Source organism: Carettochelys insculpta, chromosome 32, assembly GCF_033958435.1.
Source record: "Carettochelys insculpta isolate YL-2023 chromosome 32, ASM3395843v1, whole genome shotgun sequence".
In the NCBI taxonomy this organism is placed as follows: domain Eukaryota; kingdom Metazoa; phylum Chordata; order Testudines; family Carettochelyidae; genus Carettochelys; species Carettochelys insculpta.
The window spans coordinates 5,897,732-5,923,780 of NC_134168.1; the positions used below are offsets into that span (position 1 = coordinate 5,897,732).

General features: G+C 51.1%; 2 protein-coding genes across 2 annotated transcripts; both read left to right on the top strand.

Moving 5' to 3' along the window:
• The first annotated feature begins 5,775 nt into the window (after window positions 1-5,775).
• On the top strand, window positions 5,776-11,758 carry LOC142004429 (mast cell protease 1A-like). The gene is made up of 5 exons (XM_074982085.1): window positions 5,776-5,869; window positions 6,784-6,928; window positions 7,385-7,520; window positions 8,188-8,442; window positions 11,072-11,758. Exons 1-5 carry the CDS (start codon window positions 5,791-5,793, stop codon window positions 11,216-11,218), a joined length of 762 nt encoding a protein of 253 aa, XP_074838186.1. The 5' UTR covers window positions 5,776-5,790; the 3' UTR covers window positions 11,219-11,758.
• Window positions 11,759-19,773: 8,015 nt separating this feature from the next.
• LOC142004426 (mast cell protease 1A-like) lies at window positions 19,774-24,008 on the top strand. Its single transcript, XM_074982082.1, has 5 exons — window positions 19,774-19,837; window positions 21,896-22,043; window positions 22,800-22,935; window positions 23,296-23,568; window positions 23,859-24,008. Exons 1-5 carry the CDS (start codon window positions 19,774-19,776, stop codon window positions 24,006-24,008), a joined length of 771 nt encoding a protein of 256 aa, XP_074838183.1.
• The last annotated feature ends 2,041 nt before the right edge of the window (window positions 24,009-26,049 follow it).

Genomic DNA, 26,049 nt, shown 5'->3' on the forward strand with positions numbered 1-26,049 from the left:
CTGGCTACCAGGAGGAAAAAGAAAGTCACAGCTGAAGCAGTAGATGTTAAGACCATTTCTGGAAATACAGACTAGGCCCTTCACGTACAAGCACCCAGAGGTCCACATTAGAGCACCGGGCCACCCATAGGTGGTGGTGGTTTGGAAATTGTCACTTAACACCACCAGGGGTACAACCAACTACCCTTTTGACAACCACATCCACCCTCTTGCTCCATAAGAACAAGCTCCACACCCTAGTTTTCCATGGACGTTTCATTTACAGCAAGCAACCATTTTTTTCCCAACACAACTGGTGGTGGTCTCAAACCTCGGTGTAACGTGCAGTGTTTTTTCTCTCGGCAGGAGTTTGGAATCTGCTAAGTGAGAAGACGATCAACCTGTTCTGTTCATTACCGCTGGGGCACCTGGCATTGGCCACGGTTGGCCGACAGGATACCGGGCTTGATGGACCTATGGTCTGACCCAGTGTGGCTGTTCTTATGTTCTTACACTCCACAAGAAATGTTCATCGGTGGGTTGGATGGTTTCATCTAATGCCTTAGATGGTCTTCTGCCCCTAGACCTAAACATTCCTCAGCTGAACAGAGACCCTTCGGGCTGTATCCCAACGTAATGATGATATTTACACCACCAGAATAGCTGCAGACCGGTTCACACATCCTGCATTTGGGGTTGGAGGGGAGCTAGTGCCCTGCAGTGGGGAAAGGTCTCATTTCACAACCCAGCTCCACTGATCGCACAGGAGATGCGTAGGGAGTGGCTGGCTCCTCGTCATTTCTTCAAATAACTTCACTGGTCTGAGGGTATGTCCACGCTTACTGGAAGATCGACCTGGTTGAGATTGATCTTCCAGGGTTCAGTTGAGTGTGCCTAGTGGAGACACGCTAAATCAAACAATGAGGGCTCAGCAATCGATCCTGGTACTCCTCATTCTCACAAGAAGTTAGAGAGGTCGATGGGCCCATTAACGTCCTCCTACTCACAGATTACCGCTGTCCGCTGGGGATGGTCCTAGGCCAGGTTCTCCCAGATGTCAACACCGGCTGCCTTCATCACTTCCTTATATTGTTTCTGCTGGCCCCCAATGCTCCTCCGTTTCCTCTATCAACCTCCCTGTCTGTGGATGGCCATGTCTAGTAGTCCAGTTCTGGACTTGATGACCTCTTGAATCCAAATGTAATAGTCTATGATTTCCTGAGGGGACCCTGGTATTCTGAGTCCTGTCTATACACAATATCTCAGGTTGGACACCCAAAATCAGAGTCACCCCAGTGTCCCAGCTGCAGCTGCTATGAAATCTGTGGGTGTCACAGCCACTGGAAACATAGAAAATACTGACCAGGTGGGGACAGGGACAGAAAGGAATTTGGAGCATTTGGTGACCTTGTTACAGTCATACTCCAGGGGGGTGAATCCAACCAATGCAGCATTCTGCAGTCCAGCCCAAGGCCAAGACCATTTCACCAGGACGGTGGTGAAGCACTGGAGTGTGTTACCTAGAGAGGTGGTGGAATCTCCATCCCTAGAGGTTTTTAAGTCCCAGCTTGACAAACTCCTGGCTGGGATGATTGAGTTGGTCCTGCTCTGGGCAGGGGGCTGGACCCAACGACCCACTGAGGTCCATTCCAGCCCTTGGATTCTATGATTCTGTGATCTTTCTGGAGCCAGGATGATGTCCTGGAGAAAGGGGACCTTTTGCAGGATCTAGGAGAGCTCACAGTGAAGAGGCAGCTCCATAAGTTCTCCATGCCCTGCTGGAGCAAAACTGGCCAGAGGGTGGGGCTTAGGGACAGGGAGGGGATTTTGTCGTCATGCAGCACTGGTGAAATTAATACTAACGACCTCGGACAACGTGGAGAAGATCTGCTGAGACTGAAGGACAAAACCAGGAGGCTCCCGTGGCCAGCTAGAAGTTTTGTCCCAAAAGTGGAGTGGAGGAGACTTGTACATGGCCAATGCTCCAAGTGGTGTGCAAGGGTTTAACACAAGTCAAGTCTGGGGTGGGAGATGTGTTGTCTCAGGGTGGGTGGAATGGGACATTGGACCTTTCACGTACGGGAGTGACAATTTCCGATCCAGCCCCGTGGCGGGGGTCTGGCTGGCTCTGGGGGTGTGGAATGCGATATGAGGTGTTTTCCACCTAGGGTATTTCCGAACTGCTATCTCTGTCCAAAGAAGTATGTTCTGCCCTGCCCAAGCGCTTCTGTTGGCGACGGCTGTTGGTAACACCGATTGGTATCTGGGATAGGTGAGAAAACAAAGCCCTGCCCCCCATGTGTGAATGGGTGGTATGTGGCTGTGTTCACAATAACACCTGTGCCCCAGCCCAGACACCGAAAGCATCTCTGATGTCTAGTCTCCACAGACTCATAGTCAGAGCCTCCAAAGCAGATTTAAACCCCTCCATCCCATCACCCTGCCCCCAGTGACCTCACACTGCTGTAGGTACCAACCCCATCCCATCACCCCGCCCCCAGTGACCTCACACTGCTGTAGGTACCGCCCCCATCCCATCACCCCGCCCCCAGTAACCTCACACTGCTGTAGGTACCAACCCCATCCCATCACCCCGCCCCCAGTGACCTCACACTGCTGTAGGTACCACCCCCATCCCATCACCCCGCCCCCAGTGACCTCACACTGCTGTAGGTACCAACCCCATCCCATCACCCCGCCCCCAGTAACCTCACACTGCTGTAGGTACCAACCCCATCCCATCACCCCGCCCCCAGTGACCTCACACTGCTGTAGGTACCGCCCCCTCCCATCACCCCGCCCCCAGTGACCTCACACTGCTGTAGGTACTTCTTCCTCCTATTGGCCATGGTTCCCGATCACGTCTGCGGAGCTGGTGCTAGGGACCGGGCAGCACGCAGAGCCCCCTGGTGGCCCTGACTTCTGGGATCCATGCAGAAGTGCTTCATGCGCAGAAGGGGACAAGACGAGACACAACCGCTTTCTCCAGAAGGACCCCAAGGGATGAATTAAAATGTCCGATGGGCCAGAGGACACTTGTGGGCAACCAGAGTTCACCCAGCTGTGCTCTAGAACATCCTTGCTGGGCATTTTTGTAACCCCCTCATGAAAACCTCCAGTGAAGGAGATTCCACAACCTCCCTAGGCAACTTGCTCTCGTATTTAGCCACCCTGAGAGTTAGGAAGTTTTTCCTAATGTCCTACCTAAATCTCCCTGGATTCAATTTAAACCCACTGCTTCTTCTCCTGTCCTCAGGGGTTTAGTAGAACATTTATGACCCTCCAGTTCATGGCAACTTTTTAGGTAGGTGCAGACTGTTACCAAGTCTCCCCTCAGCCCTCTCCAGATTAAAGACATCCTTTTTTTCCCCAAACTTTCCTCATGGGCCATTTTTCATAGTCCTTTAATCTATTTTGTTGCTGTTCTCTGGACATCCTCCAATTTCTCAATATCATTCCTGTGTCGTTTCCTGAGCTGGATGCAACATTCCATATGAGTCCTTAGCAGAGCTGACCAAAGCAGAATCATTTCTTCGCTTATCTCGCTTACAACTTTCCTGCTAATGCATCCAGGAAAGACGTTTGCTTGTTTTGCAACCCGATGACATTTTTGGTTCATGATTCATTTGTGGTGTTCTATGACCCCAGCTACTTTTCTCCAGTCATCCTCCTTCCCAGGCAATTTTCTTCCTATTTTGCAGGGGTGCGACTGATTGTTTCTTTCTAAAGAGACTGATTTTGCATTTGTCCTTATTGAATCTTGTCTTCTCCCCAAGTTCTACTAACTTTACCCAGTTTCTTCTAAATGAACTCTTGAACTAGCCAGCTCTTTTCAACACAACCCTCTCCTACAAAAATCTACACAAATTCATCCCAAACCCAACCCAGTGCAAACCCTACCCGCTTCAGAACGTCTCTCCGGTTTGTCAAGACGATTTGGAATTCTAATCTTGTTCTCCAAAGAGATATTATCTCCCTGCTTTAGAGGCACGCTTTCAACACAGTCATTGGTGCTGATGTCTTCTGCGGTCTCACGGACAAGGTGTGGAGGGTGCAGACTCCATGTTCCCAGAAAGCGGAAGGCCTCAGGCAGAAGCAGGCAAGGCCGGGGATAGACGGCCCTTCGAGATGCCTGGACGATGTTGCTAAGCTGTCTCCCATCCCTTAAGAGTTGCATAGAGGATTCAAAGAGATGGCCCAGCACTCTGTTGGTGATTTACAAGATCTGGGGTTCTTCCCCCCATTCCCACCAGTGGGAGTAATTTTTGAAGTTATTAAATAGAACCTGACCCAGGACAGATGCCTGTAGGACCCCACTCTTCCTGCTTGGTCATCAGTCACTGAGGATAACGCTCTGGAAAAGGTTTTCTGACCAGCTGTGCACCCATCTTATACTGGCTTTATCTGGGCTACATTGACCAAAACTGTTTATGAGCAGGTCATGCAAGACAGAATTAAAAGCCTTATTAAAGTCAAGCTCAGTCTACTGCTTGACTCCTGTCCATTCAGTTTGGAACCCCGTAAGAAGAAGCGAGGCTGATGAGACATGATTTGTTCTTCTCAAATCTATGATACATCTGCCTTATCACCCGCTTTTTCTTTCGGAGGCTTACAATGGGCATGTGGGATGATTTCCTCCATTCCCTTCCTAGGTACCAAAACAAAGATGTCTGATCTATGAATCCCTGGTTTACCCCTTTTTATAAACAGATGCTATCTGCTGATTTCCAGATCTCTGGGATACCTGACTTTGCCCATGAGTTCTCAGAGTTGATCACCATGGGCTCAGGTCTTCAGCCAGATAGATTCAGAGATAGATAAATAAATACAAAGGGTGTGTGTAGGTAGACAGATTGATATGGCGGAAGGGGATAGATAGATAGATAGATAGATAGACGAGGGCAGCTAGGTGAGGTTCTCCATCGGAGGTCACATCAGAGTCTAGATGGAGAAATGGAATGGACCCTGCTGGCCTGAACATAGAATCATAGACTCCTACAGCTGGAAGGGACCTCAGGAGGTCATCGAGACCAGACCACTGCCCAAAGCAGGACCAACCCCAATTAAATCATCCCAGCCAGGGCTTCGTCAAGCCAGAACTTAAAAACCTCTAGGGATGGAGATTCCACCACCTCTCTCAGTAACACATCCCAGTGCGTCATCACTGGTGAAAGAGTTTTTCCTAATATCCATCCGAGATCTCCCAATCTGTAACTTGAGACCATGGCTCCTTGTTCTGCCATCCATCACTACTGAGAACAGCCTCTCTCCATCCTCTTTGTAATTCCTTTCAGGAAGTTGAAGGCTGCTATCAAATTGCCCCTCAGTCTGATCTTCTGCAAACTAAAGAAGCCCAAATCCCTCAGCCTTTCCTTATAGGTCATGTGCTCCAGCCCCTCAACACTTTCATTGCCCTCCCCTGGACCATCTCCAATGCATCCACATCCTTTCTGTCTTGGGGACCCCAGAACTAGATGCAGTACTCCAGATGTGACCTCGCCTGGAGACGTGGGGATCCAGGAACACAGGCTAGGGAGGATTCTGCCTTTTGCAGCAGGGAGGCCTCAGCACCAGCCCCAGCACCAGACAAAGAAGGACCAGAGCAGGAAAAAGAAATATCTGCTGATGTGGATGTGGCAAGAGGTTTCTTCCAGAGGAAACTCCACCCTTGACTCATCATTTCTGGAGATTTCCTTATAAACTGGTTAGGCCACCCTGCCTGCCCCTGGTCCCCGCCCTGCTGCCTGATCTCAATAAAACCCGGGGCTGAGACGGGACCCACCAGTCTCGGCTCGAGGACTAGAATCAAGGATGCTTCTGCTTCTGCTGCTCTCCACCGGCGTTCTCCCGCTGGCCGGGCAATTTCTCCTGCCTCCCAGTGTTTTCTCTGGTGAGTACGGCTGAGTCAGCCATTGAGATCCCAGCTCTAGCGGGCTTAACCCGGGGAGTGGGGTTGAATTTTGGGTTTGGAAACCAAAAATCTGGGCCAAAATGGCATTCCTCCACAAAGCTTTTTCTTGGTGAAGTGAAAACTCTAAAAAGACTCTTTCAAAGCCAATATTGTGGTTTTCATTTGTTTCCATTTTCTTCCCCCCGAAACATTTCTCCCCTTTTTGGCTTTATTTGGGGTCCTGTTTAGAAGTTTTCCACCCTCATTCTCTTTCATTATCTGAGTTATGAACCCATTAACTCAGCTCAGGTGAGACCACATCTGGAGTATTGTGTCCAGTTCTGGGCCTTGCCAGTATAGAAAAGATGTGGATGCTTTGGAGAAGGTGCAGCGGAGGGCAACAAAAATGATTCGGGGGCTGAAGCACACGATCCCTGAGGAGTTCCTAAGGGATTTGAGCTTCTTTTGTTTGCAGAAGAGAAGAGGGAGTCGGGATTTGATAGCAGCCTTCAGTTTCCTGAAGGGAGGATCTAAAGAGGATGGAGAGAGGCTGTGATGAATGGCAGAACAAGCAGCAATGGGTCTCAAGTTATGGTGTGGGAGGTCATTGGATATTAGGAAAAACTATGTCCCCAGGAGGGTGGTGAAGCACTGGAATGAGTTACCTAGAGAGGTGGTGGAATCTCCATCCCTGGAGGTTTTTAAGTCCCAGCTTGACAAGGCCTTGGCTGGGATGATTTAGTTGGGGTTGATCCTGCGTTGGGCAGGGGCAGGACTCGATGACCTCCTGAGGTCCCTTCCAGCTCTGTGATCCTATGATCAAGGTTGGGCTGAGGGCTGAGAGTTTGCGCTCCGGTGGGATCTTGCTTCCACGCTCCAGCCTCCCTGTTGAACTCCTCCCGGTCTCTCTCCAGCTGCGGTCATCAGAGGCGAGGAAACCTCACCCACCTCAAGACCCTACATGGCCTATGTGCAGATTGGATCCACAGGAAGCTGCGGAGGTTTCCTGATCCAGGAGGATGTGGTGTTGACGGCAGCTCATTGTAACTGCAACCTGGAGTAAGAAACACGTCTCCCCCTGAACCTAAGCCCAGCCAGTGCCATGCCCTGGGGAAACACCCATTCTCCCATTGGTCACCTGCAGAGCCAATCGTACTCGACGCCGGGGGCCGGATCAGGGCTGGGGCCCCTAGAGGGAAAACCCCCATTATCTGCATCATCCAAGCTTGCCAGTCCCCTACCTTGGGGTGGGAGCACAGCGGGTGATATGTTGAATCATGGAATCCCAGGGCTGGAAGGGACCTCAGGGGGTCACCGAGTCCAGACCCCTTCTCCAAGCAAGACCGACCCCACCTAAATCATCCCAGGCAGGGCTTTTTCGCAAAGCTTCACATAGAAATTGGCAAAGGTCAGGAGCAGGGCTGGTGTCCTTTCCCTCAGGGCTGTGACATCCCCAACCTGCTGCCCATCAGGCAGTAACTGCCATATATTATCCCCACCCCTTTGTTTTTCCAGCAAGATGTTTGTCTACCTGGGAGTCAAAGACTTTATAGAACCAGCACACAACTGGCAACGGATCCAGGTCCGGCGTTGGGTCCAGCACCCTGACTTCAACAATGAGAACTTTGACAATGACATCATGCTGCTAAAGGTAACACCCGCCCCCTGGGGCTTCCCACTGCTGCAGGTACCACCCCATCCCATCACCCCACCCCCAGTGACCTCACACTGCTGTAGGTACCGCCCCATCCCATCACCCCGCCCCCAGTGACCTCACACTGCTGTAGGTACCACCCCATCCCATCACCCCACCCCCAGTGACCTCACACTGCTGTAGGTACCGCCCCATCCCATCACCCCACCCCCAGTGACCTCACACTGCTGTAGGTACCGCCCCATCCCATCACCCCACCCCCAGTGACCTCACACTGATGCAGATACCACCCCCATCCCATCACCCCACCCCCAGTGACCTCACACTGCTGTAGGTACCACCCCATCCCATCACCCCCCAGTGACCTCACACTGCTGTAGGAACCGTCCCCATCCCATCACCCCACCCCCAGTGACTTCACACTGCTGTAGGTACTACCCCATCCCATCAACCCACCCCCAGTGAGCTAACACTGCTGTAGGTACCACCCCATCCCATCACCGGACCTAGATTGCCCTCACACTTCTCAGGTAACATCCCCCTCCCATCACCCCGCCCCCAGTGACCTCCCTCGCATACTCATTGCATGGATAGCTGTGCAATACCCCAAATCTCCGAGACGTGCACTGATTCAGGTCCATTCTGTCTTTCCCATCCATGGCAGCTATTGAAAGGTGCAGAGCTGAATGACTGGGTGGCGACTATCCGCCTGCCAGAGGCCAATCAGGCCATCAGCCCAGGCACTGCGTGTAGTACGGCAGGGTGGGGCCGGACTGGCGCGAACACCAACACCGACAGGCTTCAGGAGGCAGAGCAAGAGGTGGTGTCGGACAGCTTGTGCAAAGAGCGCTTCCAGTATTACAACTCCACCACCATGCTGTGTGCGGGGAACCCCCATGTCAACAAGTCAGCATCCCAGGTATCTATCTCCCCACCCCACCCTTCAGTGACACTGGAGGTGCAGGAAGCTGTTACAAGGGAAGGAGCCGGTGGGAACCACTTTCATGGAATCATAGACCCCTAGGGCAGGAAGGGACCTCAGGAGGTCATCGAGTCCAGCCCCCTGCCCAATGCAGGACCAACCCCAACTAAATCATCCCAGCCAGGGCTTTGTCAAGCCAGGCTTAAAAACCTGTAGGGATGGAGATTCCACCACATCTGTAGGTAATGCATTCCAGTGCCTCACCACCCTGCTGGTGACATAGTTTTTCCTAATATCCAACCTATACCTCCCTCTGTAACTTGAGACCATTGCTCCTTGTTCTGCCGTCTGTCACCACTGAGAACAACCTCTCTCCAGCCTCTTTGTAACCCTCTTTTAGGTAGCTGAAGGCTGCTTGGAGATCACTTCTCACTCTTCTCTTCTGTAGGCTAAATAAGCCCAAATCCCTCAGCCTCTCCTCTTAGGTCATGCGCTCCAGCCCCTGAATCATTTTTGTTGCCCTCCGCTGGACTCTCTCCAATGGGTCCACAACCTTTTTGTAAGTGGAGGTGGGGCTGAATTGGAGACAATTCTCCAGATGTGGCCTCACCGGTGCCGAATAGAGGGGAATAATAACTTCTGTAGATCTGCTGGAAATGCTTCTCCTAATAAACCCCAATATGCCGTTAGCCTTCTTGGCTACAAGGGCACACTTGAGTATATCCAGCTTCTCAACTATTGTAATGCCTAGGTTCTTTTCTGCAGAACTTCTGCTTGACCTATTGGTCCCCAGCCTGTAACAATGCTTGGGATTCTTCCATCCCAAGTGCAGGACTCTGCGCTTGTCCTTGTTGAACCTCTTCAGATTTCTTTAGGCCCAGTCCTCTAATTTATCTAGGTCCCTCTGGACCGTCTCCCTACCCTTCAACATATCTAGCTACCCCCTAGCTCAGTGTCGTCCACAAATTTGCTTAGGGTGCCATCCATCCCCTCATCAACGTCATTCATGTAGATGTAATTCCAGTCCTCTATTCCCATAATGGCATGAGATATTGAAATTCAGCTCCCATGATGCAGCATCATTAGACATTATTGGGCTGTGATTTTCTAGCAAAATATTTCAGAAACATGATGATGAAAAGGGAGATCTCCCTCTGAGCCCTACCACATATTCTGACCTTCACCATCGCTGGAGGGTCGCCTGGTGAACTCAACCCTGGGGCAACTCAGTAAAGAGGACCCTGAAATCTTAGCCTCATAAATGAGTTTGGGAGCTTTACTGTTGATGTTGCCAAGGTAACCATGCAATCAAAGGGAGTCAACATTCCCATCTTACAGGAAACAGCCACATTTCAATCATTGTTTCTGAAGAAAAGTTCAGATGTCAACTTCTGGGGGGAATGGAAACTCCAAAAGCCAGATTGACTCAGAAATGTTGAAATGTTGCCTGAGACATTTTTAATGGAACTGAAACTAGATGAGATGGAGAGAGACTGAAATGTTTCCTTCTTGGTGAGCAAATAGTAGAGCGTTCAGAGAAGAGAAACGAGAGCCAATAAGCATTCAGGGATTAGAAGTGTTGACCGAGGGGTAAAAGCTGAAAGAACTGAGTGGTGTTTTGACTTGGGAAAATTAAGCGGGAGCTTAACACAACAAACCTTTTCAAATATGCTAAGAGTTGCTGGTTAGTGGACAGGGGCCAAATGTTCTCCATGTCCACTGAAGGTTAGAGAAGAAAAAATGGCCTTAATTTGCAACAAGAAGGACTCATGCTGGGTATTAAGAAAAACTTTCTAACCCTGAGCATCCATCAGCTCTGGAACGTGTGGGGGGAAAACTGCTCTAAGGGTTAAAAGAGTTTTTTCCACACTAACCAGGCCTCACTCTGTAAGGGGATACTAGGGGGTCATCTGCACCTCTTTGAAGTCCCAACCTTGTCACCTAGAGACAATTTATCCTGTAGGCTCCTCTGTCTGGGTTATCAGGTACCTTTGTGGTGTATACTGGCCTCAAGCACAGCTGGTGTTTGCAGACACGTCCCAGGACAATTCTGCTGAGACTTTCATATGTTAAAGAAAACAATTAACGACTAAACTGTCGAAACAAACTGTACAAAGAGTCCTTGGAACTGGTTCTCAGGGCTCCCACTTCTTTGGAAGTTGGCAGCCTGCATGCATGCAAATAAAGTTTCCTTTTAGATCTCACTCTTGCCTGACTGCTTTGACCTCCAGCCTTGGACCTTTGGGGGACACTGTACCCCAGGGGAACGGGGTTCCCCAACAGTAGGGAGGCGCAGGCATCCCTGTCATTGGTGGCTTTTAAGATCAGGTTGGACAAACATCTCTCAAAGACGAGCCAGGGTTATTGAGTCTGGCCTCCAAGCAGAGGGTTGAACTAGAGGCTCTCTCGAGGCTCCTTCCAACTTGAGTTTTCTGTGAATTTAGAATATTGCTGGTTGAGTTCATGCAACATGTTTCATTTTAGGACAGTTCAACATTAAGCTGTAAGGTCCTAATTATCACTTTGCCTTCTGGGAGCTTAGTTGAGGCCTCTCTTTTCCCTCATATAGCCCATGTCTGGACTACATGTCCCACAATGCACTGACTTTCTTCTTTTTTATTGGCAGGGCGATTCCGGTGGTCCCTTGGTGTGTGATGGAGTGGTCCAGGGCATCGTCTCCAGTGGAACTCTGGATGGAAGTCCTCCCAGCATATACACGAGAATCTCCAACTTCATCCCCTGGATCACCGAGACTCTGCAGAAACTGAGTTAAAACAGACGTCCTCCCTGAAAGGGCAAATTTGGCCATTGTGGGATCTATGTCTATGGTGCTTAACTCAAAGTATTTTTACAAGTGTTAGAGGCAAGACTATGGCTGGCTCAGTCCTATCATCTGTTTGTGCCTAGAAAATGGCCCCTTGACATTTGAAATTTTGTTTTATTCTATTGTTTGTCAGAAGTTGGAAATGAAAGTCGGGGAAGGATCACTTTCGTGATCACTTGTACTGTTCACTCCTTCTGGAGGACCTGACTTTGTCCGCTGTTGGAGGACAGGATACTGGGTTCGATGGACCTTTGCTCCGACCCCGTGTGGCCGTTCTTGCGTTTCTGCCAAGGGACCATGAGGGTGTTGCAATTGGGAGCAGAAATTGATGATGCAATCTGGTAGTAGATGGGATCTGCTATAGGCCCAGTCTACACTAGGAAGTGCAATCGATTTTCGATACACAAATCCAACTACAAGAATAGCCTAGCTGGAGTTGACGTCTCTCAAATTGATTTTTGCCACCATCCACACAGCAAGAATTCAACAGGAAAAACTCTCCAGCCGACTTCCCTTACTCCTCGTGACTGCCAGGAGGTACTGGGGTTGACGGAGGTGTCATAACAGTTCAGGTTAATGCATCCCCACCAGATGCTCTAAATTGAACCCTGGATGATCAACCATCAATCTTCCCATTAGTGTAGACGTATCCTTATTTCGAACGAATATCTGAATTTCTCTTTCCATGAGCACAGTCAGAATCAAACAGCAGAAAGCATTAATCTCCAGCCAGGTTCTTCTGTATTATATCTGTCCAATCCACATGCCTCGTTAATCCAGAACAATACTCAGCGACGATGTTTTCTTCTGAGTCATTGGAATTCCCATTCATGAATAGGAGGGCTAGCTGAGGAAAGAAAGAATAGCTCACTGGTTAAAGCACTGGGCTTTTAAATCCAGAGCAAATCCAGTTCAGTCCTTGAAGGGGCCTTTCAAGGGCCTCAGGTAGGTTAGATTAAAAAAAAAATCTATCATGGATGGTGATAGGTCCTGCCATGAGGACAGGGGACTGGACTTGATGACCTCTAGAGGTTCCCCTCCAGTTGTATGAGACATGTGTATCTCCAAGTTAAAAGTCTAGAGTCTGGGGTTGTGTCCTGAGACAGAAGGAAGTGGAGGAACCTTATGGATGACCTATGCTCCACCTGGACAGAGGTATTTAAGTCACAGGTGCATAGAACACTCGAACTGGAAGGAACCTCAAGAGGTCATCGAATCCAGTTCCCTGGCCTCACAGCAGGACCGAGCACTTCTAGACCATCCCTGATAGTTGTCCATCCAACCCGATCTTCCACATCTCCAGTGATGGAGATTCCACAACCTCTCTAGGCAATTTATTTTCTCAGCTCCATGTTGTAGGCCCTCAAGAAATGCTGAACATTTTTACATCACATTCTTTGAGTTTTCTACTATGAACATTTCTTGCGGCGGCAGTGCATCATGGGTGTCTTAAGAACTTTCTTTCAACCAACCACTCAGCAGCAACAGGACCACATGGCTTTGCTCGCCAACCTATCCTTAGCTCCCTGGCTCGCTGACTTCAACAGCACATGACCATGGGATGCAGAAATGACCCTCTGAGAAAAAATGGAATGCTGAATGTTTTGTTTCACTCATTTGGAGCCAGATCCAACTTGTCTTTGTTTTCTGTGGGTTTTTTTCCTCCCCTCTCCCAACCCAAGAGTATTTCAGTTTTTATCGTTTATTCTTGTGATGCTAAGGAGAGGTTGAATAAAGCCAGGAAACATGGCTGAGATACATGGGGACAAAATGAAGACAGGCGTATTTCCAAATATTGGGAGAACATTAAAACCAGGTGTTTGTTTGAAAAAGAGGGGGAAGCGCTATTTATACACCATAAAATATTTTCCTTCAATGATTCGTGTTGCCTTTTTCATCACTGGCCTCTGCACCGGACATTGTGTGTGCGAACGATTCAGTGTTACAGGAGGACAGCCAGGCAGGGTGTGTCTACACGCCAGCGTTATTCCGGAACATCTTATTCTGGAGTTATTATTCTGGAATAACACATGCACACTACAGGGAAGCCCCAAAATAACCAAAACTTATGCCGAAATAGAGCGTCCACACCCAATAGAGATTACGTCAGATTAGAGTCCAGCTTCCAGGAGATCTAATCTGAAACACAATGTTTACCCAACAGCTTTATTTTGGAATAAGATATTCTGGAACAGTTTATTTTGAAACAGCACGTAATCCCTGTCTACGCGGCCCCTCTTCCGAAATATCTATTTATCTGTCGAGGCATTATTCCTCATAGAAAGAGGTTTACCAAATGCAAAATAAGCCAGCCGTTATTTTGAAATACTGGTTGGGGTGTGTAGACACTGGGAAAGTTATTTCAGAATAGCAGCCAGGACTTCTGGGTTCTCTCCCAGCTCTGGGAGGGCAGTGAGGGCTGGTGGTTAGAGCAGGCAGGGGAGCCAGGACTCCTGGGTTCTCTCCTGGCAGTGGGGGCTGGTGGTTCGAGCAGGGGGCTGAAAGCCAGGACTCCTGGGTTCTCTCCTGGCTGTGGGGGCTGGTGGGTAGAGCAGGGGCCGGGAGCCAGGACTCCTGGGTTCTCTCTTGACTCTGCTGTGTCGCTGTCATTTGGTGCTGCACAGTTGCTGCTCTCCAATTCAGAGCCTCACGGAGGCTGCCACATCCCCACCACTTTGTCAATAACGTCTCCAGGGGTTTCTCAGAAGCCACCTTCCAAGGGCTGTTTGCCTCAGCTCCACCCGGCTCAAGCCTGGGCCACTCAAAGGGTTGCATTGTAACCCCCCCACAAATATCAAGAGGTGTCTCCAGCAGCCCTCACCACAGAGACTCAGGCTGGGACTTGTAGGAGGATGTGGCCAGGTGAGTCAGGGCCCTGGAGGTGTGCAGCTGTGAGCTGGATTCTGTGGTTTGAGCATTGGCCTGTTAAATCCAGACTTCGGAGCTCAGTCCTTGAGGGGGGCCATTTAGGGATCTGGGGCCAACAGGTTCTGCTGTGAGGACAGGGGAGTGGACTGGACGATCTCTGAAGGCTTCTTCCATCTCTCTGAGATAGGAACATCTCACCTCCATGTTAGGATAAGGTTCCAGTGAAACCACACGACCAGTTTCATTCTGATTGGAACTCATCAGACTGGCGTAAACTGATGCCTGTAGCATGATTCGAACCTAGGACGCCTTCGCTGTCGTCAAGGACCGTACCCTACCTCCATGGCTTCACAGCAGCGGCCGTGGGAAAAGAGAATATGTACATCAGTTGGACCGATTGGTTTTCCAGATAATTGGACCTCCAACCACAACTGTTGGCCACGTGGGCTCCTTTGATGAGCAAGGGAACTGTAAGCACGCCCCAAGCAGGGCTGACTATATCTCTTAGAACAAGCAGCCCTGGATGCTGAGAACCTATGGAGATATGGTATCGTCCTTGACAACGGTGAAGGTGTCCCAGGTTCAAATCATACCATGGATGCGTCTGGTGAGTTCCAATCAGAACGAAACCGGTTCCATGCTAACGTGGTTTCATCGGAACCTTATTCTCACAGATATCCTCAACCCTTGGTTGCAGGACTGGTCATAGGATCATAGAACACTAGGACTGGAAGGGACCTCGAGAGGCCTTCGAGTCCAGCCCCCTGCCCCAATGGCAGGACCAAGTACTGTCTAAACCATCCCTGAGAGACATTTATCTAACCTCTTCTTAAATAGCTCCAGCGATGGAGATTCCACAACCTCCCTTGGCAATTTATTCCACTGTTTAACCATCCTGACTGTTAGGAACTTTTTCCTAATGTCCAACCTAAACCTCCCTTGCTGCAGTTTAAGTCCATTGCCTCTTGTTCTATCCTCAGATGCCAAAGAGAAAAAGCTTTCTCCCTCCTCCTTATGACTCCCTTTTAGATACCTGAAAACCGCTCTCATGTCCCCCCTCAATCTCCTCTTTTCCAAACTCAACAAGCCCAATTCTTTCAGCCTTTCTTCATAGGTCACATTCTCTAGACCTTTAATCATTCTCGTCGCTCTTTTCTGGACCCTCTCTACTTTCTTCACATCTTTCTTGAACTGCGGTGCCCAGAACTGGACACGATACTCCAGCTGAGGCCTCACCAGCTCAGAGTAGAGCGGAAGAATGACTTCTCATGTGTTATTCACAATGCATCCCAGAATCATGTTTGCTTTTTTGGCAACAGCATCACCCTCTTGACACACTGCTGCACACCCCAATATTCCCTCAAGCATCTGTGTTTAGAAAGTGAGATGCCTGAGCCAGCATTTGGATGAACGCGGGTGTGGCCCTCAGGTCAGAAAATTACAGCAAAAGAAAGATGTTATTTCCATTGCAACTTAGACTCAGAGTCGATCTTCTGGGGTTTGCCGTTGTGCGTGTTATAGGCACACACAACATCGACTTTTCAGGGGTTGCACTCCTTGCCAGACACAAGGAATAAAGGAGGTTGATGGGAGAAGCCCTCCCATCAACCTTCTTCGGTGAGGATGGCCAAGCAAACCGAATGCAGATACATTGATTCTCACTGCACAATTGCCATAGCTAGATTTGTGTATCTGCAGTCGACTTACTTAGGCCAGTGCAGACTAGCCATAGGGTGATTAGTCGGGGTGGAGCATTCTTCTCCAGTTTGGCCTTCCCTGGATGTTGAGGAATGGATTAAAAACCATTTCAAAACTTGATTACAAGGGTAAGCAGCTGACTGGAGCACTCTTGCAAATCCACAACTAAACCATTAGGCCTCGATACAGTTCTGAACTGGTTAACTCTTTACAGAGGCAACTTCTCCTTGTTGGAAATCTATATCTTGCAGGAAGAAGTGTGATCGCCAAGAGATGAACGCAGATGAGGGACTGGATTGCACCCTCAGCAAATGTGCGGATGACACTAAGCTAGGGGAACAGGTAGGTAGGTTGGAGGGTCCAGAGTGACTTAGATAAATTAGAGGATTGGGCCAAAAGAAATCTGATGAGGTTCTACAAGGAGAGGTGCGATATAACAGTTAGGGACTTATTAAGGCATTAGCTTTCGTAGGTAAAACCCACTTCATAGAATCAGAATCCCAGGGCTGGAAGGGACCTCAGGAGGTCATTGAGTCCAGCCCCCTGCTTCAAGCAGGATCAACCTCATCTAAGTCATCCCAGCCAGGACCTTGTCCAGCTGGGACTTAAAAACCTCAAGGGATGGAAGATCCACCACCTCTCTAGGCAACACATTCCAGTGCTTCACCACCCGCCTGGTGAAGTAGTTTTTCCTAATATCCAACCTACACCTCTCCCTCTTCAACTTCTGACCATTACTCCTTGTTCTGCCCTCTGACACCACTGAGAACAATTTCTCACCCTCCTCTTTAGAGCTCCCCTCCAGGAAGTTGAAGGCTGCTATTAAATCACCCCTCAGCCTTCTCTTCTGTAAAGCAGAGAAGCCCAAGTCCCTCAGCCTCTCCTCGTAGGTCTATCTCTTCCGACAGTAATGTCTGTAGATAGATGTTTCTATTGTCGATGTAGCCCCAGTGTCCTGAAGGCCCTGCCTGTCGACAGAAGGCCCCTGCAGAACATACACACAGCGTTCTTGCTGGCAAAATCTGTTGGCAAACTCTTCCTCACATGGTTTGTCGGTGGAGGGGCCAAGTTTTGCCGACAGGCTGTCAACAAAATGCATTTTAGTCACATCCACACAGCCTCTGCAGTGCCAGCACCCTCTTCTGCCAATGCTGAGCTCTCATGGGGCTATATTAATGAGCTCCGGGAGTATGCAAATGGGGTGCCATTTGTAATCCCGAGCAGCTCATTTTGCATAGCTCTGGGCAGTGCCAAGAAGAAATAGCCTTTGGGGGCCTTTACACTTGCATTCCTCTTTCGAAAGAGGCATGCAAATGAGGTAAATCGAAAATGCAAATGAGGTGTTCACCTCATGAGGTAACACCTCATTTGCATATTCTAATTGTGAAAGAAGAAAGCCAGCGTAGACGCTGCTCCTTCGAAAGCAAACCTGTCTTCAAAAGAATCCTTCTTCCCCCTTGTTAATGGGAAGAAGGATTCTTTCGAAGTTGGAGTTGACTTTCGAAAGAGCAGCGTCTCCACTGGCTTTCTTCTTTCGAAAGAAGCGCTTTCGAAATCAGAATATGCAGCCGAGGTGTCCAATATACAAACGTGTACCTCATTCGCGTTTTTGATGTTCCTCATTTGCACACCTCTTTTGAAAGAGGAACGCAAGTGGAGACGCCCCCTCTGTGTCTGGACGCTCGGCGTGTTTTGTTGACAAAAACACCGATTTTTGTTGGAAAACCTCACCTCTGTACTTGTAGCCATCCTGAGTCGGTTGTGTTGATTTGTGTTCACTTTCACTTGGCTTCATGTATAGAAAACGTAACGAACATTTACTTAGGGTTAAAATGTCGGTGATTTGAGAGTTCTGGATGATAGAATGCCGGCTATGAAAGTTTACTGGATGTATTTTCTGCGGGGAAAAATTCATCCTTGATCAATCTGCCTCGTTAGCAACCTATTTGTCACAACAGAAAAAACAGACCAGATTTCCTTTTCTCTGTCATGTAACAGAGCCACAAGCTGAAAGATACTTGGATCTGGAGAAGCGGGTCTGTCCCACGACAGCTCATCCCCGATAAATTATTTTGGTAGTCTTTAAAGGGCTACAGGGCTGCTTTTTTAACGTAACTGGAAATAAATGACCCAACCGATTGAAAGGAGCAGGAAGATTTTGCTCTGTTTTGACAAGCAAAACGCACAGCATGGTGCAGAATTTGAAAACCCGTGCACGATTGTTCATTTTGGACGCAATATTTCGGCGGAGAATTCCCCGAGGAGTAAGAAAGGTTGCGGGAGACTTGATGAGGGGCTCAGACAGCCACAATCAAGGAAAATGTCTGCGCTGACTAAAAAAACAGACCATCGTCTTCCTATTTGTTACTTCTTTCAGCTTCCACGTGCATCATACTTCCATGAAGGTAGCATTTGCCAGTGCCCAGAGGGCCGTTCATGAATCCTCTGTGATGCCAACATCCACGAGGGGCCGTCTGATTTTTGAAAGCCCTCATGGGTGGGTGAGGGAGGTGGAAGGGAAATTTATGTGCTTCATTTTCCCAGATCAGAGCAAACATTTCTGGTGTGAAAGCAAAACGTGCCTGTTTCCCCAGGGCACAAATGTGGTATGAGCCGTTCGTGCAGGCAGGAACTTCAGAGCGTTTCGCAGGTCCCAAACAACATGTTTCAACCAGCTTCATCTCTATTTTGAGCAAAGCAAACACACAGCCGAATGAGAGGCGGAATGAGTTTGTCAGGCCTGAGATAGGCCTGGCTTGTGTGGGGCAGTGAATACTTGGCTGGGTGGTACCAGTGCTGGTCCCAAGGGGGCTTTGAGATAAGACTCCTGGGTTCTGTTCCCAGCTCTGGTCAAGGAGCAGGGGGACTGGGAGCCAGGACTCCTGGGTTATCTCCTGGCTCTGGGAGGGCAGTGGGGGCTGGTGGTTAGAGCAGGGGCTGGGAGCCAGGACTCCTAGGTTCTCCCTGGCTCTGGGAGGGCAGTGGGGGCTGGTGGTTAGAGCAGGGGCTGGGAGCCAGGACTCCTGGGTTCTCCCCGGCTCTGGGAGGGTGGGTAGAGCAGGGGGCGGGAGCCAGGACTCCTGGGTTCTCCCCGGCTGTGGGAGGGTGGTGGGGGCTGGTGGGTAGAGCAGGGGGCCGGGAGCCAGGACTCCTGGGTTCTCCCCAGCTCTGGGAGGGTGGTGGGGGCTGGTGGGTAGAGCGGGGGGCTGGGAGCCAGGACTCCTAGGTTCTCCCTGGCTCTGGGAGGGCACTGGGGGTTGGTGGGTAGATCAGGGGGCTGGGAGCCAGGACTCCTGGGTTCTCCCTGGCTCTGGGAGGGCAGTGGGGCCTGGTGGGTGGAGCAGGAGCCAGGACTCCTGGGTTCACTCCCCCACTCTATTGCATCATTTCCCCTCTGGTGCTGCACAGTGAGTGGTCTCAGCTGCAGTACCACCCCCGCTGGGTGGCCACAGCCCCACCGCGAGGCTTCTCTGAAATGCTCCAGCTGCGGCTGCTGTGAACGGGTCTCAGCCTCACTCCTCCCCCAGCTGAGTCACCCTGAGACAGACCCCAGGGCCCCGTTCCCACCCGTCACTGTCAGCCACTGCCCCCACCACACAGCCACAGGCAGGAGCTGAGCCAGATGAGCTAGACCCACCCCCCACACCAGCCATCAGAGCAGCCCTGGATGCATCCCCACTGAGGTCTCCTCCATCTGGTGGTGTATCATCCCTCCAGCTCAGCAGCGACCCAGGCAGGTGGTAATCCAGCCAGCCGTGCAGGACCTTAGGTGGGGCGTGGCCTGGCCTTCTCCTCAGCCCGTGTGGTTGCCTGTGGTTGGAAAATGAGACACTTCAGCACTGCATTGAGATAAGTATGTGGGTCACGCTGAGGTTTCCTGGCCCCCAAGCAGAGTCTACAAAGCCCCCAGTCCTGAGGCAGAAGCACTGTCTCCAAACATGCAGGTCCCCTTGCTGTTCCTGGTCCTCATGGACTTTCTCCTGCCCAGTGGGACGTTGGCTGGTGAGTGCAGCTGGGCTCGGGGGTGCAAGAACTTTGGGATGAATTGAGGAGCTTTTGGGATTGGGTTCTTTGGATGGTGTCCAGGGGCCAGTGACAAGCTGTCAGCCTATTTTCACCCCTTCTCCAGGACAATTATCTATTTCATGCAAAGTGTGTCTTGTGAGGTATCACCGAAAACCTCCAGGGACAACTGGAAGGGCAGAACAAGTGGGGTTCCACAGGGGTCTGTTTTGGCACTGGTTCTATTCAATATCTTCATCAACAATTTACATATTGGCATAGACAGGAGGCTTATTAAGGTTGCAGATGATACCGAGCTGGGAGGGGTTGCAACTGCTTTGGAGGATAGGGTCAAAATTAAAAATGATCTGAATAAATTGGAGAAATGGTATGAGGTAAACAGGATGAAGTTTCATAAAGACAAATGCAAAGTGCTCCACTTGGGAAGGAACAATCAGTTTCACACATACAGAATGGGAAGCGATTGTATAGGAAGGAGTATGGCAGAAAGGGATATAGGGGTTATAGTGGACCACAAGCTAAATATGAGTCAACAGTGTGAATCAAACATGATGCTGGGGTGTATTAACAGGGGTGTTGTGAGCAAGGCACGAGAGGTCATTCTTCTGTTCCCCTCTGCACTGACAAAGTCTTAGTTGGAGTATCGTGTCCAGTCCCGGGCACCACATTTCAAGAAAGGTGTGGAGAAATTGGAGAAGGTCCAGAGAGGAGCAACAAGAACAATGAAAGTTCTAGAGAACATGAGTGAAGACGGAAGACAAAAACAACCAGGCTTGTTGAGTTTAGAAAAGAGAAGACTGAGAGGGGACATGACAGCAGTTTTCAAGTTCTTCAAAGAGAGTTACAAGGAGGAGAGAGAAAAATTGTTCTTCTTGGCCACTGAGGACAGGACACGGAGCAATGGGCTTAAACTGCAGCAAGGGAGGTTTAGGTTGGACATTAAGAAAAACTTCCCAACTGTCAGGGTGGTCAAACCCTGAAATAAATTTTCTGCGGAGGTTGTGGAATCCCAATTACTGGAGATATTTAAGAGCAGGTTAGACAGACATCTGTCACTGATGGTCTAGATGGTGCTTGGTCCTTCTTTGAGGACAGGGGACTGGACTCCTGAGGTCCCTTCCAGCTTATTCATGATTCTATAAATAAACTAGATGACGCTTCACCCAGGTACCAACAAAATCAAAAGTTTCAGGGGTCGTTTTTGGGCGGGGAAGATGGAGTGGATGAAACACCCGGGGGTTCCCATCCACACAGATGTTTTCTCTCTTCCACCGCAGTTGTAGGTGATTCTCATGGATGATAAAGAGCTACAGGCGGAGGGGGAGCAGCCCCCTCCATGATCTCTCCCTGTTTCTTTACACACGAATGAAAACCGGGGAGGACAAAGGAAGCAGCCTGGGTGTAGGGACGAGATCTGACGGAAGGGAACCGAGACAGCACAGTTGCAGAAACCAGGGTTGGGAGAAACCTCACTGGGAGTAGCTTGTATGAAACTTATCGCCGTCCAGTAGCGGGTGAACATAACCCTGCAGGACCGGGCGCATGGCCCCACCTGGCGCTGTACCCATGGGAGGCAGCCACAGCCCATGTTAAGAAAAGCCGCCTAAATAAATCAGTAACCTCTAGGGATGGTGCAAACACCTCCAGGTTACACTAGAGGAGCAAAACCCTCTGTCCCATTTTCTGCCCCAGAGCCAGCCAGGCCCCTTCTGGGAGCCGCCTGCCCTGATTAGCAGCGGATCTGAGACCCCAAAGCCATTCGCTAACGATGGGGTAACTACTGCCCCACTCCACCTGTGTATGGCGCTAATTCCCCACCCAGAAGGCCAGGGCTGGAGAGCTGCCCTCTGGCCCCACGGGGTGCCCAGTGTGGGGCAGAGCTGAGCCGGGGGATGGGTTGCAGGGAGAGGGAGCCCAGGTGAGAACCACGGGAGGTGGATTGAATTGGCTGGGACTTCCCTTCGGGATGGGGAACTCGGCGCCTGCTTGGCCGAGGGAGACAACGATGATCTTTGCTCGAGCTTGGTATCCCCCCAGGTGAGATCATCGGGGGCCATGAAGCCCGGCCCCACTCCAGGCCCTACATGGCCTATCTCAAGATTCAAGATGGAGAGGAATGTAAGAGCTGTGGAGGGTTCCTGGTGAAGGAGAACTTCGTGCTGACGGCCGCTCACTGCCGGGGAGCGTAAGCGCCTCTGTCCTGGGAATGTCGGGGCAAGAAGGGGTTAGCAGGTGATGGGGGGCTGGGTGCTCTCGCTCCATTGTAGGTTGCAGGGTAGGACGGGTTTGGAGAGCAGAGCCCAGGGGTCTGATCTGCTCAGGAGTCACTGGCGCGTCTCAGCAAACCGTGGCACAGTCCCAGAGCTGGGGAAATCGCTGGGGCTATGGCCAGTGATGCTGACTGGGGTCACCTGGTCCTTTGCGCGGATCAGGGCCGAGATGGGCTCACAGCACCAGGACCACTTTGCAGGGCTCTGGGCTGCACCTCGCCAGGGAGGAGCCACTGGGGTGCAGGGGACCAGGATGACAACAGGCGGTGAAGCAGCTCAAGGGAACACCCCAAGGGGCCGATGATGTCTCTGGGGGGATGCTTTGTGCTGGGGCAATACCCACCTGAGGGGAAGGTCCTTCATGCCGTGCCCCATCCCACCTCAGCAAGCCCATCTCCTCGCAAGAGGGTCTGCAGCCAGCTCTGTTCCAGGGGCCTGGTCTCCTGGCCCATTTCCCAGCCCCTGAGCAAGACATTCTCCAGACCTGGGGGGGGATTTGAGCTAGAAAGGGTCGGTGACTATTATGCCTCTTTACTGGCCAGATGCTGAGTCCAAAATGACGTCTCCAGTGTCTGTCGGGGTAGATCTCTCTCTGGGTCAGACACGTGCCCGTCCCATACCACCGACACGATCTCACCCTGATCACCAAGTGTCGCTCTTGGTTTCTGCAGTAGGATCACTGTTTACCTGGGAGCCCACAACATTAGGCGACCAGAACGGAGCCGACAAGAAATCCCGGTGAAGCATTTGTACCCCCACCCGGATTATGATGACCAGACCTATAATAATGATGTCATGTTACTGCAGGTATTACCCCACCCCCAGTGACCTCACACTGCTGTAGGTACCGCCCCATCCCACCACCCCGCCCCTAGTGACCTCACACTGCTGTAGGTACCGCCCCCATCCCATCACCCCACCCCAGTGACCTCACACTGATGCAGGTACCACCCCCATCCCATCACCCCGCCCCCAGTGACCTCACACTGCTGTAGGTACCGCCTCATCCCATCACCCCGCCCCCAGTGACCTCACACTGCTGTAGGTACCACCCCATCCCATCACCCCGCCCCCAGTGACCTCACACTGCTGTAGGTACCGCCCCCCTCCCAGCATTCCACTCGCACGCCATGCCGAGATCGACCTTTATCGTTTTTTGTGTCCCAGCTGCAGAAGCGAGCGATGCGGAATGGATGGGTGAATATCCTCACCCTCCCTCGCCCTGGCCAGAAAGTCAAGCCAGGAGTCATGTGCAGCGTTGCTGGTTGGGGCAGGACTAGCGCGGAGAATGAATCGTATCCGGACGTCCTCCAGGAGGTGGACGTGGAGGTGATGGACGATGACATGTGTCCAAGGGACTTTAACGGGGTGTATCGTAACTACAACGCCACCACCATGTTGTGTGTGGGGGACCCGGCTGGCAACGAAAGCTCTTTTCTGGTAATTCTCTTCCAGCTTCCTTCCTACATGGTTACTGCTCATGAGGTTGTTTGTTGGACAGTTGTGGTCATCAGGCATGATTAGTGATCAAGCCTATCTGTGCTTGCTGTGCAAATGAATGCGGGGAAGAACTGGTCTTTTCTTGGGGGGCAGGCGATTGGCTGGGCCGCTGAGACCAGCTGGTGGCCATATGGGGCGCGAAGCAGGGTCGGGTGGACGGAAGCGGTTGTCCGTCAGTAGGAAAGGACTCAGGGAGCTGATCTCCACCTATGGCTTGTTTCATTTCACAGGGCGACTCTGGGGGCCCCCTGGTGTGCAATAAAACAGCCCAGGGCATCGTCTCCTGGGGGTCCGAGGAGGGGACACCTCCTGCAGTGTACACACGTGTCTCCACCTTCCTCCCCTGGATACAGGCGACGATGAGGAGGCTGCAGCCCTGAGCCCCACCAGGAATCATTGCGTGGACCACAGCTCTGCCGCTTGTCTTCTTTGCACATGCCGAGATGTGGGGCCTGCTTTGCAGAGCGGCTGACAGCCCCCAGGCTGATGCTTCCCTCCTCCCACCATTGATTGTTGATCCTCTCAGCCAGCACCCAATCTATGTGTATCAAGGTCAGGAGCCTCAGGGACTTAGGAGCCAAGTTCAAAGCCAGCTCTCGTCAACTTCCTTTGGAAAGCCCAGATCCCTCGGCTGCCCCTGTGCCATGGAAACAGCTGGTTTCTTTTCCCTGGGGTCATGGAGAAGAGCCCAGCTCAGGGGAGGACCCGACGGTTTGTGGCTCACCCCCATGTCGGCCAGTTTGTCACCATGCACGGGGGATCTTCACTGTTACCTGACCTACAAAGTCCTGTTAACACTCCAGCCTGCTCTGTCCTGAATAGACCCTTCCCATTCCAAAGACACATGTCCCCAGAGCTGGCCAGGCCAGTAGCAAGGGAACATAAGAGCAACGAGAATGATGGATGTTCTAGATAACATGAGCTGGGAGGGAAGAATAGAAAAACTGGGCTGGTTTAGTTTACAAAACACAACGCTCAGAGGGGACATTATGGTGGTTTTCAAATATCTAAAAGAGGGTTACAAGGAGGAGGAAGAAAAATTGTCCTCCTTGGCCTCTGAGGTTAGACCAAGAAGCAATGGGCTCAAACGGCAGCAAGGGAGGTTTGGGTTGGACATTAGAAAAATCTTCCTACCTGTCCGGGTGGTTAAACACCGGAATAAATTGCCGAGGGAGGTTGTGGCATCTCCATCCCTGGAGATATTTAAGAGCAGGTTAGATAGACATCTACAGGGGATGGTCTGGATGATGCTTGGTCGTGCCATGAGGGCAGGGGACTGGCCACAAGGACCTCTCGAGTCTCACCCGGTTCTAGTGTTCTGTGACTTTATCATTCTAAGAATAGCCGGGAACAGATCAAAGGTCCATCTAGCCCAGTGTCCTCTCTTCCAACAGCGGCCAATGCCAGGTGCCCCAGGGGCGAGGAAAAGAATGGGTACCCATCAAGTGGTCCCACTCCTGTCTCCCATTCCCAGCTTCAGACGAACAGAGGCCAGGGGTACCCTTCCTACCCACCCTGGCTTATAGCCATGGATGGACCTAACCTCCAGGAATTTATCTAGCTCTTTTTTTAATCCTGTTAGGCTGCGTCTACACGTGCACGCTACTTCGAAGTAGCGGCACCAACTTCGACGTTAGGCGGCGAGACGTCGAAGTCACTAACCTCATGAGGGGATCGGAATAGCGCCCTACTTCGACGTTCAACGTCGAAGTAGGGACCGTGTAGACGATCTGCGTCCCGCAACGTCGAAATTGCTGGGTCCTCCATGGTGGCCATCAGCTGGGGGGTTGAGAGACGCTCTCTCTCCAGCCCCTGCGGGGCTCTATGGTCACCGTGGGCAGCAGCCCTTAGCCCAGGGCTTCTGGCTGCTTCTGCAGCAGCTGGGGATCTATGCTGCAGGCACAGGGTCTGCAACCAGTTGTCGGCTCTGTGTATCTTGTGTTGTTTAGTGCAACTGTGTCTGGGAGGGGCCCTTTAAGGGAGCGGCTTGCTGTTGAGTCCGCCCTGTGACCGTCTGCAGCTGTGCCTGGCATCCCTATTTCGATGTGTGCTACTTTGACGTGTAGACGTTCCCTCGCTGCGCCTATTTCGATGTTGGGCTGAGCAACGTCGAAGTTGAACATCGACGTTGCCGGCCCTGGAGGACGTGTAGACGTTATTCATCGAAATAGACTCTTTCGATGTTGGCTGCACGTGTAGACGTAGCTTTAAAGACCTGGTCTTCACGACGTCCCCTGGCATCCCCTGGAACTCAGTTAAGGCTTCTCTGAACTAATCACAGATTAATCACCCGCATGGATCCGTTCCCCTGCCCTGCACTGCTGCCTGATTCGGTTTGTAGCCAGCAATGAATAAAAATTAAGTTTCCCAACAAAATGGATGCTCAACCCAAGCTGTGAAATCCAGAGCAGCCACCTGGCT